We start from the raw sequence: 18,560 nt of genomic DNA on the forward strand, positions 1-18,560 counted from the left end.
CACAGTAGAATACAGATCAAACCTTAATCCTGGCAAGGGTAATGTACGCGCGCACAGTGGAATACATATCACGGCCTTAATCTTGGCAAGAGTAATGGATCCACGCACAGTGCACAGTAGAATACAGATCGAGGCCTTAATCATGGCAAGGGTAATGGACGCAAGCACAGCGGACAGTAGAATACAGAACAAGGCCTTAATTTTGGCACGGTTAAAATATGCCCGCACAGTAGAATACAGATCAAGGCCTTAATCCTGGCACGGTTAATAGACGCACACACAGCGTACAGTAGAGTACAGACCAAGGCCTTAATCCTGGCACGGTTAATGGACGCACTCACAGCGTACAGTAGAATACAGATCAAGGCCTGCATCTTGGCAAGAGTAATGGATCCACGCACAGCGCACAGTAGAATACAGATCGAGGCCTTAATCCTGGCAAGGTTCATAGACGCACGCACAGCGCACAGTAGAATACAGATCAAGGCCTTAATCCTGGCACGGTTTATAGACGCGCGCACAGCGCACAGTAGAATAAAGATCGAGGCCTTAATCCTGGCACGGTTAATAGACGCACGCACAGTAGAATACAGATCAAGGCCTTTATCCTGGCACGGTTAATAGACGCGCGCACAGCGCACAGTAGAATACAGAACAAGGCCTTAATTTTGGCACGGTTAAAATATGCCCGCACAGTAGAATACAGATCAAGGCCTTAATCCTGGCAAGGGTAATGTACGCGCGCACAGTGGAATACATATCACGGCCTTAATCTTGGCAAGAGTAATGGATCCACGCACAGTGCACAGTAGAATACAGATCGAGGCCTTAATCATGGCAAGGGTAATGGACGCAAGCACAGCGGACAGTAGAATACAGAACAAGGCCTTAATTTTGGCACGGTTGAAATATGCCCGCACAGTAGAATACAGATCAAGGCCTTAATCCTGGCACGGTTAATAGACGCACACACAGCGTACAGTAGAGTACAGACCAAGGCCTTAATCCTGGCACGGTTAATGGACGCACTCACAGCGTACAGTAGAATACAGATCAAGGCCTGCATCTTGGCAAGAGTAATGGATCCACGCACAGCGCACAGTAGAATACAGATCGAGGCCTTAATCCTGGCACGGTTCATAGACGCACGCACAGCGCACAGTAGAATACAGATCAAGGCCTTAATCCTGGCACGGTTAATAGACGCACGCACAGTAGAATACAGATCAAGGCCTTTATCCTGGCACGGTTAATAGACGCGCGCACAGCGCACAGTAGAATACAGAACAAGGCCTTAATTTTGGCACGGTTAAAATATGCCCGCACAGTAGAATACAGATCAAGGCCTTAATCCTGGCACGGTTAATAGACGCACTCACAGCGTACAGTAGAGTACAGACCAAGGCCTTAATCCTGGCACGGTTAATGGACGCACTCACAGCGTACAGTAGAATACAGACCAAGGCCTTAATCTTGGCATGAGTAATTGATCCACGCACAGCGCACAGTAGAATACAGATCGAGGCCTTAATCCTGGCACGGTTAATAGACGCGCGCACAGCGAACAGTAGAATACAGATCGAGGCCTTAATCCTGGCACGGTTAATAGACGCACGCACAGTAGAATACAGATCAAGGCCTTTATCCTGGCACGGTTAATAGACGCGCGCACAGCGCACAGTAGAATACAGATCGTGGCCTTAATCCTGGCACGGTTAATAGACGCGCGCACAGCGCACAGTAGAATACAGATCGAGGCCTTAATCCTGGCACGGTTAATAGACGCACTCACAGCGTACAGTAGAATACAGACCAAGGCCTTAATCTTGGCAAGAGTAATGGATCCACGCACAGCGCACAGTAGAATACAGATCGAGGCCTTTATCCTGGCACGGTTAATAGACGCGCGCACAGCGCACAGTAGAATACAGATCAAGGCCTTAATCCTGGCACGGTTAATAGACGCACGCCCAGCGTACAGTAGAATACAGATCAAGGCCTTAATCCTGGCACGGTTAATGGACGCACTCACAGCGTACAGTAGAATACAGACCAAGGCCTTAATCTTGGCAAGAGTAATGGATCCACTCACAGCGCACAGTAGAATACAGATCGAGGCCTTAATCCTGGCACGGTTAATAGACGCACGCACAGTAGAATACAGATCAAGACCTTTATCCTGGCACGGTTAATAGACGCGCGAACAGCGCACAGTAGAATACAGATCAAGGCCTTAATCCTGGCACGGTTAATAGACGCACGCCCAGCGTACAGTAGAATACAGACCAAGGCCTTAATCCTTGCACGGTTAATAGACGCACACACAGCGTACAGTAGAATACAGATCGAGGCCTTAATCCTGGCACGGTTAATAGACGCACACACAGTGTACAGTAGAATACAGATCGAGGCCTTAATCCAGGCACGGTTAATGGACGCACTCACAGCGTACAGTAGAATACAGACCAAGGCCTCAATCTTGGCAAGAGTAATGGATCCACGCACAGCGCACAGTAGAATACAGATCGAGGCCTTAATCCTGGCACGGTTCATAGACGCACGCACAGCGAACAGTAGAATACAGATCAAAGCTTTAATCCTGGCACGGTTAATAGACCCACGCACAGCGCACAGTAGAATACAGATCAAGGCCTTAGTCCTTGCAAGGGTAATGGACCCACGCACAGCGAACAGTAGAATACAGATCGAAGCTTTAATCCTGACAAGGCTAATAGACGCACACACAGCGCACAGTAGAATACAGATCAAGACCTTAATCCTGGCACGGTTAATAGACGCGCACACAGCGAACAGTAGAATACAGATCGAGGCCTTAATCCTGGCACGGTTAATAGACGCACGCACAGTAGAATACAGATCAAGGCCTTTATCCTGGCACGGTTAATAGACGCACGCACAGCGCACAGTAGAATACAGATCAAGGCCTTAATCCTGGCACGGTTAATAGACGCGTGCACAGCGCACAGTAGAATACAGATCAAGGCCTTAATCCTGGCACAGTTAATAGACGCACGCACAGCGTACATTACCCTCGAGGCCTTAATCATGGCAAGGGTAATGGACGCAAGCACAGCGGACAGTAGAATACAGAACAAGGCCTTAATCCTGGCACGGTTAAAATATGCCCGCACAGTAGAATAGAAATCAAGGCCTTAATCCTGGCACGGTTAATAGACGCACGCCCAGCGTTCAGTAGAATACAGACCAAGGCCTTAATCCTGGCACGGTTAATAGACGCACTCACAGCGTACAGTAGAATACAGATCGAGGCCTTAATCCTGGCACGGTTAATGGACGCACTCACAGCGTACAGTAGAATACAGACCAAGGCCTCAATCTTGGCAAGAGTAATGGATCCACGCACAGCGCACAGTAGAATACAGATCGAAGCTTTAATCCTGGCACGGTTAATAGACGCACGCACAGCGCACAGTAGAATACAGATCAAGGCCTAATCCTGGCAAGGCTAATATACGCACGCACAGCGCACAGTAGAATACAGATCAAGACCTTAATCCTGGCACGGTTAATAGGCGCACGCACAGCGCACAGTAGAATACAGATCGAGGCCTTAATCCTGGCATGGTTAATGGACGCGCACACAGTAGAATACAGATCAAGGCCTTTGTCCTGGCACAGTTAATAGACGCACGCCCAGCGTACAGTAGAATACAGATCAAGGCCTTAATCCTGGCACGGTTAATAGACGCTCGCACAGAGCACAGTAGAATACAGATCAAGACCTTAATCCTGGCACGGTTAATAGACGCACGCCCAGCGTACAGTAGAATACAGATCAAGGCCTTAATCCTGGCACGGTTAATAGACGCACGCCCAGCGTACAGTAGAATACAGATCAAGGCCTTAATCCTGGCACGGTTAATAGACACACGCACAGCGCACAGTAGAATAAAGATCAAGACCTTAATCCTGGCACGGTTAATAGACGCTCGCACAGCGAACAGTAGAATACAGATCGAGGCCTTAGTCCTGGCACTGTTAATAGACGCACGCACAGTAGAATACAGATCAAGGCCTTTATCCTGGCACGGTTAATAGACGCACGCCAAACGCACAGTAGAATACAGATCAAGGCCTTAATCCTGGCACGGTTCATAGACGCACGCACAGCGTACAGTAGAATACAGATCAAGGCCTTAATCCTGGCACGGTTAATAGACGCGCGCACAGTGCACAGTAGAATACAGATCAAGGCCTTAATCCTGGCACGGTTAATAGACGCACTCACAGCGTACAGTAGAATACAGACCAAGGCCTTAATCTTGGCAAGAGTAATGGATCCACGCACAGCGCACAGTAGAATACAGATCGAGGCCTTAATCCTGGCACGGTTAATAGACGCGCGCACAGCGAACAGTAGAATACAGATCGAAGCTTAAATCCTGGCACGGTTAATAGACGCACGCACAGCGCACAGTAGAATACATATCAAGGCCTTAGTCCTTGCAAGGGTAATGGACCCACGCACAGCGAACAGTAGAATACAGATCGAAGCTTTAATCCTGGCACGGTTAATAGACGCACGCACAGCGAACAGTAGAATACAGATCGAAGCTTTAATCCTGGCACGGTTAATAGACGCACGCACAGCGCACAGTAGAATACAAATCAAGGCCTAATCCTGGCAAGGCTAATAGACGCACGCACAGCGCACAGTAGAATACAGATCAAGACCTTAATCCTGGCACGGTTAATAGACGCGCGCACAGTGCACAGTAGAATACAGATCAAGGCCTTAATCCTGGCACGGTTAATAGACGCACGCCCAGCGTACAGTAGAATACAGATCAAGGCCTTAATCCTGGCACGGTTAATAGACGCACGCCCAGCATACAGTAAAATACAGATCAAGGCCTTAAACCTGGCACGGTTAATAGACGCACGCACAGCGCACAGTAGAATAAAGATCAAGACCTTAATCCTGGCACGGTTAATAGACGCGCGCACAGCGAACAGTAGAATACAGATCGAGGCCTTAATCCTGGCACTGTTAATAGACGCACGCACAGTAGAATACAGATCAAGGCCTTTATCCTGGCACGGTTAATAGACGCACGCCAAACGCACAGTAGAATACAAATCAAGGCCTTAATCCTGGCACTGTTAATAGACGCACGCACAGTAGAATACAGATCAAGGCCTTTATCCTGGCACGGTTAATAGATGCACGCCAAACGCACAGTAGAATACAGATCAAGGCCTTAATCCTGGCACGGTTAATAGACGCACGCACGGTAGAATACAGATCAAGGCCTTAGTCCTGGCATGGTTAATAGGCGCACGCACAGCGCACAGTAGAATACAGATCGAGGCCTTAATCCTGGCACGGTTAATAGACGCGCGCACAGCGAACAGTAGAATACAGATCGAGGCCTTAATCCTGGCACGGTTAATAGACGCACGCACAGTAGAATACAGATCAAGGCCTTTATCCTGGCACGGCTAATAGACGCGTGCACAGCGCACAGCAGGATACAGATCAAGGCCTTAATCCTGGCACGGTTAATAGACGCACGCACAGCACACAGTAGAATACAGATCGTGGCCTTAATCCTGGCACGGTTAATAGACGCGCGCACAGCGCACAGTAGAATACAGATCGAGGGGTTAATCCTGGCACGGTTAATAGACGCACGCACAGCGCACAGTAGAATACAGATCAAGGCCTTTATCCTGGCACGGTTAATAGACGCGCGCACAGCGCACAGTAGAATACAGATCAAGGCCTTAATCCTGGCACGGTTAATAAACGCACGCCCAGCGTACAGTAAAATACAGATCAAGGCCTTAATCCTGGCACGGTTAATGGACGCACTCACAGCGTACAGTAGAATACAGACCAAGGCCTTAATCTTGGCATGAGTAATGGATCCACGCACAGCGCACAGTAGAATACAGATCGAGGCCTTAATCCTGGCACGGTTAATAGTCGCACGCACAGTAGAATACAGATCAAGGCCTTTACCTGGCACGGTTAATAGACGCGCGAACAGCGCACAGTAGAATACAGATCAAGGCCTTAATCCTGGCACGGTTAATAGACGCACGCCCAGCGTACAGTAGAATACAGACCAAGGCCTTAATCCTGGCACGGTTAATAGACGCACACACAGCGTACAGTAGAATACAGATCAAGGCCTTAATCCTGGCACAGTTAATAGACGCACACACAGTGTACAGTAGAATACAGATCGAGGCCTTAATCCTGGCACGGTTAATGGACGCACTCACAGCGTACAGTAGAATACAGACCAAGGCCTCAATCTTGGCAAGAGTAATGGATCCACGCACAGCGCACAGTAGAATACAGATCAAGGCCTTAATCCTGGCACGGTTCATAGACGCACGCACAGCGAACAGTAGAATACAGATCGAAGCTTTAATCCTGGCACGGTTAATAGACGCACGCACAGCGCACAGTAGAATACAGATCAGGGCCTTAGTCCTTGCAAGGGTAATGGACCCACGCACAGCGAACAGTAGAATACAGATCGAAGGTTTAATCCTGACAAGGCTAATAGACGCACACACAGCGCACAGTAGAATACAGATCAAGACCTTAATCCTGGCACGGTTAATAGACGCGCGCACAGCGAACATTTGAATACAGATCGAGGCCTTAATCCTGGCACGGTTAATAGACGCACGCACAGTAGAATACAGATCAAGGCCTTTATCCTGGCACGGTTAATAGACGCACGCACAGCGCACAGTAGAATACAGATCAAGGCCTTAATCCTGGCACGGTTAATAGACGCGCGCACAGCGCACAGTAGAATACAGATCAAGGCCTTAATCCTGGCACAGTTAATAGACGCACGCACAGCGTACATTACCCTCGAGGCCTTAATCATGGCAAGGGTAATGGACGCAAGCACAGCGGACAGTAGAATACAGAACAAGGCCTTAATCCTGGCACGGTTAAAATATGCCCGCACAGTAGAATAGAAATCAAGGCCTTAATCCTGGCACGGTTAATAGACGCACGCCCAGCGTACAGTAGAATACAGACCAAGGCCTTAATCCTGGCACGGTTAATAGATGCACTCACAGCGTACAGAAGAATACAGATCGAGGCCTTAATCCTGGCACGGTTAATGGACGCACTCACAGCGTACAGTAGAATACAGACCAAGGCCCTAATCTTGGCAAGAGTAATGGATCCACGCACAGCGCACAGTAGAATACAGATCGAAGCTTTAATCCTGGCACGGTTAATAGACGCACGCACAGCGCACAGTAGAATATAGATCAAGGCCTAATCCTGGCAAGGCTAATATACGCACGCACAGCGCACAGTAGAATACAGATCAAGACCTTAATCCTGGCACGGTTAATAGGCGCACGCACAGCGCACAGTAGAATACAGATCGAGGCCTTAATCCTGGCATGGTTAATGGACGCGCACACAGTAGAATACAGATCAAGGCCTTTGTCCTGGCACAGTTAATAGACGCACGCCCAGCGTACAGTAGAATACAGATCAAGGCCTTAATCCTGGCACGGTTAATAGACGCGCGCACAGCGCACAGTAGAATACAGATCAAGGCCTTAATCCTGGCACGGTTAATAGACGCGCGCCCAGCGTACAGTAGAATACAGATCAAGGCCTTAATCCTGGCACGGTTAATAGACGCACGCCAAACGCACAGTAGAATACAGATCAAGGCCTTAATCCTGGCACGGTTAATAGACGCACGCACAGTAGAATACAGATCAAGGCCTTAGTCCTGGCACGGTTAATAGGCGCACGCACAGCGCACAGTAGAATACAGATCAAGGCCTTAATCCTGGCACGGTTAATGGATGCGCACACAGTAGAATACAGATCAAGGCCTTTCTCCTGGCACGGTTAATAGACGCACGCACAGCGTACAGTAGAATACAGATCAAGGCCTTAATCCTGGCACGGTTAACAGACGCACGCACAGTGCACAGTAGAATACAGATCAAGGCCTTAATCCTTGCAAGGGTAATGGACCCACGCACAGCGAACAGTAGGATACAGATCAAGGCCTTAATCCTGGCAAGGCTAATAGACGCACGCACAGCGCACAGTAGAAAACAGATCAAGGCCTTAATCCTTGGACGGGTAATGGACACGCACACAGTAGAATACAGATCAAGGCCTTAATCCTGGCACGGTTAATAGACGCACGCACAGCGCATAGTAGAATACAGATCAAGGCCTTAATCCTGGCACGGTTAATAGACACGCGCCCAGCGTACAGTAGAATACAGATCAAGGCCTTAATCCTGGCACGGTTAATAGACACACGCACAGCGCACAGTAGAATAAAGATCAAGACCTTAATCCTGGCACGGTTAATAGACGCGCGCACAGCGAACAGTAGAATACAGATCGAGGCCTTAGTCCTGGCACTGTTAATAGACGCACGCACAGTAGAATACAGATCAAGGCCTTTATCCTGGCACGGTTAATAGACGCACGCCAAACGCACAGTAGAATACAGATCAAGGCCTTAATCCTGGCACGGTTCATAGACGCACGCACAGCGTACAGTAGAATACAGATCAAGGCCTTAATCTTGGCAAGAGTAATGGATCCACGCACAGCGCACAGTAGAATACAGATCGAGGCCTTAATCCTGGCACGGTTCATAGACGCACGCACAGCGAACAGTAGAATACAGATCGAAGCTTTAATCATGGCACGGTTAATAGACGCACGCAGAGCGCACAGTAGAATACAGATCAAGGCCTTAGTCCTTGCAAGGGTAATGGACCCACGCACAGCGAACAGTAGAATACAGATCGAGGCCTTAATCCTGGCACGGTTCATAGACGCGCGCACAGCGAACAGTAGAATACAGATCGAAGCTTAAATCCTGGCACGGTTAATAGACGCACGCACAGCGCACAGTAGAATACAGATCAAGGCCTTAGTCCTTGCAAGGGTAATGGACCCACGCACAGCGAACAGTAGAATACAGATCGAAGCTTTAATCCTGGCACGGTTAATAGACGCACGCACAGCGAACAGTAGAATACAGATCGAAGCTTTAATCCTGGCACGGTTAATAGATGCACGCACAGCGCACAGTAGAATACAAATTAAGGCCTAATCCTGGCAAGGCTAATAGACGCACGCACAGCGCACAGTAGAATACAGATCAAGACCTTAATCCTGGCACGGTTAATAGACGCGCGCACAGTGCACAGTAGAATACAGATCAAGGCCTTAATCCTGGCACGGTTAATAGACGCACGCCCAGCGTACAGTAGAATACAGATCAAGGCCTTAATCCTGGCACGGTTAATAGACGCACGCCCAGCGTACAGTAAAATACAGATCAAGGCCTTAATCCTGGCACGGTTAATAGACGCACGCACAGCGCACAGTAGAATAAAGATCAAGACCTTAATCCTGGCACGGTTAATAGACGCGCGCACAGCGAACAGTAGAATACAGATCGAGGCCTTAGTCCTTGCACTGTTAATAGACGCACGCACAGTAGAATACAGATCAAGGCCTTTATCCTGGCACGGTTAATAGACGCACGCCAAACGCACAGTAGAATACAGATCAAGGCCTTAATCCTGGCACGGTTAATAGACGCACGCACAGTAGAATACAGATCAAGGCCTTAGTCCTGGCACGGTTAATAGGCGCACGCACAGCGCACAGTAGAATACAGATCAAGGCCGTAATCCTGGCACGGTTAATGGATGCGCACACAGTAGAATACAGATCAAGGCCTTTGTCCTGGCACGGTTAATAGACGCACGCACAGCGTACAGTAGAATACAGATCAAGGCCTTAATCCTGGCACGGTTAACAGACGCACGCACAGTGCACAGTAGAATACAGATCAAGGCCTTAACCCTTGCAAGGGTAATGGACCCACGCACAGCGAACAGTAGGGTACAGATCAAGGCCTTAATCCTGGCAAGGCTAATAGACACACGCACAGCGCACAGTAGAAAACAGATCAAGGCCTTAATCCTTGGACGGGTAATGGACACGCACACAGTAGAATACAGATCAAGGCCTTAATCCTGGCACGGTTAATAGACGCACGCACAGCGCATAGTAGAATACAGATCAAGGCCTTAATCCTGGTACGATTAATAGACGCACGCACAGTGCACAGTAGAATACAGATCAAGGCCTTAATCCTTGCAAGGGTAATGGACCCACGCACAGCGAACAGTAGGATACAGATCAAGGCTTTAACCCTGGCAAGGCAAATAGACGCACGCACAGCGCACAGTAGAATACAGATCAAGGCCTTAATTTTTGCACGGTTAATGGACGCGCACACAAAAGAATACAGATCAAGGCCTTAGTCCTGGCACGGTTAATAGACACACGCACAACGCACAATAAATACAGATCAAGGCCTTAATCCTTGCAAGGGTAATGGACCCACGCACAGCGAACAGTAAGATACAGATCAAGGCCTTAATCATGGCAAGGCTAATAGACGCACGCACAGCGCACAGTAGAAAACAGATCAAGGCCTTAATCCTTGGACGGGTAATGGACACGCACACAGTAGAATACAGATCAAGGCCTTAATCCTGGCACGGTTAATAGACGCACGCACAGCGCATAGTAGAATACAGATCAAGGCCTTAATCCTGGCACGGTTAATAGACGCGCGCCCAGCGTACAGTAGAATACAGATCAAGGCCTTAATCCTGGCATGGTTAATAGACACACGCACAGCGCACAGTAGAATAAAGATCAAGACCTTAATCCTGGCACGGTTAATAGACGCGCGCACAGCGAACAGTAGAATACAGATCGAGGCCTTAGTCCTGGCACTGTTAATAGACGCACGCACAGTAGAATACAGATCAAGGCCTTTATCCTGGCACGGTTAATAGACGCACGCCAAACGCACAGTAGAATACAGATCAAGGCCTTAATCCTGGCACGGTTAATAGACGCACGCACAGCGTACAGTAGAATACAGATCAAGGCCTTAATCCTGGCACGGTTAATAGACGCGCGCACAGTGCACAGTAGAATACAGATCAAGGCCTTAATCCTGGCACGGTTAATAGACGCACTCACAGCGTACAGTAGAATACAGACCAAGGCCTTAATCTTGGCAAGAGTAATGGATCCACGCACAGCGCACAGTAGAATACAGATCGAGGCCTTAATCCTGGCACGGTTCATAGACGCACGCACAGCGAACAGTAGAATACAGATCGAAGCTTTAATCCTGGCACGGTTAATAGACGCACGCAGAGCGCACAGTAGAATACAGATCAAGGCCTTAGTCCTTGCAAGGGTAATGGACCCACGCACAGCGAACAGTAGAATACAGATCAAGGCCTTAATCCTGGCACGGTTCATAGACGCGCGCACAGCGAACAGTAGAATACAGATCGAAGCTTAAATCCTGGCACGGTTAATAGACGCGCGCACAGCGCACAGTAGAATACAGATCAAGGCCTTAATCCTGGCACGGTTAATAGACGCGCGCCCAGCATACAGTAGAATACAGATCAAGGCCTTAATCCTGGCACGGTTAATAGACGCACGCCAAACGCACAGTAGAATACAGATCAAGGCCTTAATCCTGGCACGGTTAATAGACGCATGCACAGTAGAATACAGATCAAGGCCTTAGTCCTGGCACGGTTAATAGGCGCACGCACAGCGCACAGTAGAATACAGATCAAGGCCTTAATCCTGGCACGGTTAATGGACACGCACACAGTAGAATACAGATCAAGGCCTTTGTCCTGGCACGGTTAATAGACGCACGCACAGCGTACAGTAGAATACAGATCAAGGCCTTAATCCTGGCACGGTTAACAGACGCACGCACAGTGCACAGTAGAATACAGATCAAGGCCTTAATCCTTGCAAGGGTAATGGACCCACGCACAGCGAACAGTAGGATACAGATCAAGGCCTTAATCCTGGCAAGGCTAATAGACGCACGCACAGCGCACAGTAGAAAACAGATCAAGGCCTTAATCCTTGGACGGGTAATGGACACGCACACAGTAGAATACAGATCAAGGCCTTAATCCTGGCACGGTTAATAGACGCACGCACAGCGCATAGTAGAATACAGATCAAGGCCTTAATCCTGGCACGGTTAATAGACACACGCACAGCGCACAGTAGAATAAAGATCAAGACCTTAATCCTGGCACGGTTAATAGACGCGCGCACAGCGAACAGTAGAATACAGATCGAGGCCTTAGTCCTGGCACTGTTAATAGACGCACGCACAGTAGAATACAGATCAAGGCCTTTATCCTGGCACGGTTAATAGACGCACGCCAAACGCACAGTAGAATACAGATCAAGGCCTTAATCCTGGCACGGTTAATAGACGCACGCACAGCGTACAGTAGAATACAGATCAAGGCCTTAATCCTGGCACGGTTAATAGACGCGCGCACAGTGCACAGTAGAATACAGATCAAGGCCTTAATCCTGGCACGGTTAATAGACGCACTCACAGCGTACAGTAGAATACAGACCAAGGCCTTAATCTTGGCAAGAGTAATGGATCCACGCACAGCGCACAGTAGAATACAGATCGAGGCCTTAATCCTGGCACGGTTCATAGACGCACGCACAGCGAACAGTAGAATACAGATCGAAGCTTTAATCCTGGCACGGTTAATAGACGCACGCAGAGCGCACAGTAGAATACAGATCAAGGCCTTAGTCCTTGCAAGGGTAATGGACCCACGCACAGCGAACAGTAGAATACAGATCGAGGCCTTAATCCTGGCACGGTTCATAGACGCGCGCACAGTGCACAGTAGAATACAGATCAAGGCCTTAATCCTGGCACGGTTAATAGACGCACTCACAGCGTACAGTAGAATACAGACCAAGGCCTTAATCTTGGCAAGAGTAATGGATCCACGCACAGCGCACAGTAGAATACAGATCGAGGCCTTAATCCTGGCACGGTTCATAGACGCACGCACAGCGAACAGTAGAATACAGATCGAAGCTTAAATCCTGGCACGGTTAATAGACGCACGCACAGCGCACAGTAGAATACAGATCAAGGCCTTAGTCCTTGCAAGGGTAATGGACCCACGCACAGCGAACAGTAGAATACAGATCAAAGCTTTAATCCTGGCACGGTTAATAGACGCACGCACAGCGAACAGTAGAATACAGATCGAAGCTTTAATCCTGGCACGGTTAATAGACGCACGCAGAGCGCACAGTAGAATACAGATCAAGGCCTTAGTCCTTGCAAGGGTAATGGACCCACGCACAGCGAACAGTAGAATACAGATCGAGGCCTTAATCCTGGCACGGTTCATAGACGCGCGCACAGCGAACAGTAGAATACAGATCGAAGCTTAAATCCTGGCACGGTTAATAGACGCACGCACAGCGCACAGTAGAATACAGATCAAGGCCTTAGTCCTTGAAAGGGTAATGGACCCACGCACAGCGAACAGTAGAATACAGATCGAAGCTTTAATCCTGGCACGGTTAATAGACGCACGCACAGCGAACAGTAGAATACAGATCGAAGCTTTAATCCTGGCACGGTTAATAGACGCACGCACAGCGCACAGTAGAATACAAATCAAGGCCTAATCCTGGCAAGGCTAATAGACGCACGCACAGCGCACAGTAGAATACAGATCAAGACCTTAATCCTGGCACGGTTAATAGACGCGCGCACAGTGCACAGTAGAATACAGATCAAGGCCTTAATCCTGGCACGGTTAATAGACGCACGCCCAGCGTACAGTAGAATACAGATCAAGGCCTTAATCCTGGCACGGTTAATAGACGCACGCCCAGCGTTCAGTAAAATACAGATCAAGGCCTTAATCCTGGCACGGTTAATAGACGCACGCACAGCGCACAGTAGAATAAAGATCAAGACCTTAATCCTGGCACGGTTAATAGACGCGCGCACAGCGAACAGTAGAATACAGATCGAGGCCTTAGTCCTTGCACTGTTAATAGACGCACGCACAGTAGAATACAGATCAAGGCCTTTATCCTGGCACGGTTAATAGACGCACGCCAAACGCACAGTAGAATACAGATCAAGGCCTTTATCCTGGCACGGTTAATAGACGCACGCACAGTAGAATACAGATCAAGGCCTAAGTCCTGGCACGGTTAATAGGCGCACGCACAGCGCACAGTAGAATACAGATCAAGGCCGTAATCCTGGCACGGTTAATGGATGCGCACACAGTAGAATACAGATCAAGGCCTTTGTCCTGGCACGGTTAATAGACGCACGCACAGCGTACAGTAGAATACAGATCAAGGCCTTAATCCTGGCACGGTTAACAGACGCACGCACAGTGCACAGTAGAATACAGATCAAGGCCTTAATCCTTGCAAGGGTAATGGACCCACGCACAGCGAACAGTAGGATACAGATCAAGGCCTTAATCCTGGCAAGGCTAATAGACGCACGCACAGCGCACAGTAGAAAACAGATCAAGGCCTTAATCCTTGGACGGGTAATGGACACGCACACAGTAGAATACAGATCAAGGCCTTAATCCTGGCACGGTTAATAGACGCACGCACAGCGCATAGTAGAATACAGATCAAGGCCTTAATCCTGGTACGATTAATAGACGCACGCACAGTGCACAGTAGAATACAGATCAAGGCCTTAATCCTTGCAAGGGTAATGGACCCACGCACAGCGAACAGTAGGATACAGATCAAGGCTTTAACCCTGGCAAGGCTAATAGACGCACGCACAGCGCACAGTAGAATACAGATCAAGGCCTTAATTTTTGCACGGTTAATGGACGCGCACACAGAAGAATACAGATCAAGGCCTTAGTCCTGGCACGGTTAATAGACACACGCACAACGCACAATAAATACAGATCAAGGCCTTAATCCTTGCAAGGGTAATGGACCCACGCACAGCGTACAGTAGGATACAGATCAAGGCCTTAATCCTGACACGGTTTATAGACGCACGCACAGCGCACAGTAGAATACAGATCAAGGCCTTAATCCTGGCACGGTTAATAGACGCACGCACAGCGCACAATGGAATACAGATCAAGGCCTTAATCCTTGGACGGGTCATGGACGCACGCAAAGTGAACAGTAGCGAGTGAGTGAGTTTCTGTTTACGCCGCTTTTAGCAATATTCCACCAATATCGCGGGGGACACCAGAAATGGGCTTCACACATTGTACCCATGTCGGGGATCGAACCCGGGTCTTCGGCGTGACGAGCGAACGCTTTAACCAAAAGGCTGCCCGGCCGCCCCTCAATTAACAGTAAACTATAGACCAAGACCCTTATCCTGGCATGGGTAATGGACTCACAGACATCAAATTATTAATGGAAGCACGTGTAACTTAAAGCTGTCAATGTGAATAGGTTCATGGAAGGAGATGCTACTCGGCTAAATCTAAGTATACCTCATTAGCAAACAACCAAAAGACACAGTCTTGCGAGGGCCAAATCTGTCATAGATCTCGCCCGCCAGTACGATCGGGAGCCCTATGCCAATGAAGGAAGCCGAGTTCACCCATGCTGTGTCTGAGTAGTCGGTATCAGAGGCTGGAAGCTTGTACCGTAGGTAAGACGTGATGTATGGGTTCATATTGCCTGTGGAAGAACAAATATGCAAAAAGGTTAGTCCAATGGAGTAAATCCATTCTGAAAATATCAGTTTTGTGTAACATATTCGAAACAATTGAAGGCCTCTGCCAACATTGAACCAGGCCAAGTTATAATATCAGTACGTGGCAATGATCCCAATTCCTCCTGATAGAGGTCAGCTCAAATAGCCCAATCTCTTTTGACCAGATATAGCATCTCCTGACCAACAATGAAACAAAGGCATAAGTGCAGAAACGAGAAGTCGATATTTCACCTATAAACAGACTTATTCGTATGTGAAACAACAACCTACATATGCTGATAGTTATGAAACCTACCACAGAATTGCCTTCATCCAAAGTACCCAAAGACAAAGAAACGACAACATGGTTGCGTGTGTATTGGCCGAAGAAGAATGTGAAATAAGTAAAGACAGCTCGAAAACCTTTCCGTTTCAAAGAGGGAGAAAAAGTCAGATTGACTCATTTTAGCAATGTATTTTCCCGAGAATATAATGACAGGTGGTCAGGGAAGATTGTCACCTTTTCCCGCGAAAGACCACGGGGAGATCTGCCTCTCTAGAGCATTAAAGATTTCAAAGGTGAAAATATTCAGGGATCAATTTACCATTCCAAACTGCAAAACGTGGATGTGAAAGAACAAAACATGTGGAAAGTGGGGACAAGCTTGAAGACCAGAGAGTGAGTAAGTTGGTTTAACGCCGCTTTTAACAGTATTCCAGTTATATCACGGCGTGTCAGCTTGATGTGGGAGGAAAGCCCCAAGTGATGCAGGTCTCAGACGTTTACCACTTCGGTGAAACCCACGAGCACGGGTATGATGCTGACAAACCTAGTAACATAATTGGGGCGAACCGGGATTCGAACCCACAATCATAGGTTTTGTGGCGTGCCTAAGGGACGCACCTCTGCACAGCGAATCGCGGGGCCTTGGACGACTGGGCCACCCGTGCCCCCCTGAAGACCAAAGGGAAAAGCTCCAAGAGCAATATTGTTTAAAGTAGTTGCTTTGGCCTACGAAATTTATTTCATGGATAAATTCATCTGATACACATGATATAAAATGAACCATTTATGTTGTAAAGGGAGACATAGAATAGGTCTCCGACGTGTGTCTATCTGAATGTATGGGAATAAAAAATACATATATACAGACATTGTATTCTCGTGTTGTCTTTGTCAACCAATCACTTCACAGTACGATGACGTCAGTGTCACTACATAGCTTCCTAAGATTCTGTATCTATAGAATATAATGCTATGGACTTTCCCCTGTTGCTTAATATAGCATATGATGTCATATACTTAAATATAGATTGTGTTAACATGGGGAGTGGTCTTCGTAAAGTTTTTGTGCCACCACTGTTTACCATGGTATAATTAATATTGGTTCCATCCCTATTTATTCGGAAGCCTTTAGTTGCCAACATCATCACTGGAATCGAGCTTATACTAGCATCAGTTTTATGTTTGAAAGTATATAAAGGCAAATGTATCAACGACAAGATAACACTGACTTACCAAATGTGTATAATGTCCCCAAAGTTAAGTGAATAAGTACTCCACCAATGATCACTCTCGTGGCAGGCCAGCCGATCCAGCACGCCATCTTGCCCAGATGTGTATCAGATAAAGTACTCTTTCCGCTAGATGTCTAACGCACGTCACACAAGGTGATCAAGCAAGTTCCCTTGATTTTTGTTGTAACAGGGTATTGAGTAAAGTAAGCACATTTGTTGAAAGAAATTGAATCTCTATGGACATCAAACAATATCCTTGATCGCCTTTTCGTGAATGACATCTAGTTATGACATGGTGAAAAGGGATGATACAATATATAATCATTTTGATAACGGTGATAACCTAAATAAAACTCTTGTATGTGCATCTGATGATGAATCTGCGTTGGGATGGTACAAAGATTACAAGTAGATATGTCGGTTCACAATATGTATCCCGCACGGTTTAGTTGGACTAATGTGCTGATATGTAAGACTCGTGTTCGCTTTAATCCCCAATCAATACTGGGGCCGTTTGCCTTTTCAGCAGTGTATGAGTAATATATTTACCAAAGTAACAGTTACTCACTATTCCAAACGCCTCTGTTGAAGAGAGACTTCTGAGAAGATGAGATCCCTTGATCACCAAGTTACACAATAACGCAGAAAGGGGTTTCGAAAATAATTCTATTGCAAAACGCACATCTATCGTTATATCAAATTGTTGTTGAGAAACATTAGCTTAGACAGATAATGGTACGTTGTGTATCACACGTTTTGGGTGCGTGAGTCAGTGGTTTAACGCCGCTTTTAACAGTCTTCCAGTTATATAGCGGCGTGTCAGCTTAATGTGGGAGGAAAGCCCGAAGTGATGCAGGTTATGGTGCTGACATTATCAGCATATAGTATGACGCATTAAGCGTGGTACTGATGATTTAAGATAATGAAGGCCTTGTCCGTCTAAAGCATATGAGATACGTGCAGTCGTTTGTGTTGGATTTTTCTTTTCTTTTCTCGTTTAACGTCGCACTCAGCAATATTCTAACTATCTGATGGTGGCCTGGAAATAATTAAGTCTGGAACAGACAATCCAGTGATTGAAATTGTGAGCAACTTCGTCTGCGTACGATGACACCCTATCAACCAAGTAACAGAGTCTGATAACAAATTTAAAATTTGGATTTTCTTGACTGGCATAGGTTGCTGGGGACATACACGGCTCGAACACGGTTGGTTGGTTGGTTTGTTGTTTAACGCCGCACTCAGCAATATTCTAGCTATATGACGGCGGTCTGTAAATAATCGAGTTCGCATGAACCAGACAATCCAGTGATTGATATCATGGACATCGATCCACGCAATTGGGATACGATGACATGCATCAACCAAGTCAGCGAGCCTGACCACCCGATTCCGTTAGTCGCCGCT

General features: G+C 47.6%; 1 protein-coding gene across 2 annotated transcripts in view; it reads right to left on the reverse strand.

The window, feature by feature from the left end:
• LOC124150231 (oxalate:formate antiporter-like) overlaps positions 1-17,450 on the reverse strand; it is a 31,002-nt gene extending 13,552 nt beyond the window's left edge. For both annotated transcript variants that reach the window (XM_046522186.2, XM_046522185.2), the window contains exons 1-2: positions 17,155-17,450; positions 15,430-15,619 (exon numbers count right to left, since the gene is read on the reverse strand). In XM_046522186.2, coding sequence (XP_046378142.2) covers positions 15,430-15,619; positions 17,155-17,242 — 278 coding nt within the window. In that variant the 5' untranslated portion in view covers positions 17,243-17,450. The remainder of the gene's footprint in view (positions 1-15,429; positions 15,620-17,154) is intronic.
• Positions 17,451-18,560: the final 1,110 nt, after the last annotated feature.

The sequence above is a fragment of the Haliotis rufescens genome, unplaced genomic scaffold (genome assembly GCF_023055435.1).
Source record: "Haliotis rufescens isolate VD_foot unplaced genomic scaffold, xgHalRufe1.0.p SCAF_9, whole genome shotgun sequence".
NCBI lineage: Eukaryota > Metazoa > Mollusca > Gastropoda > Lepetellida > Haliotidae > Haliotis > Haliotis rufescens.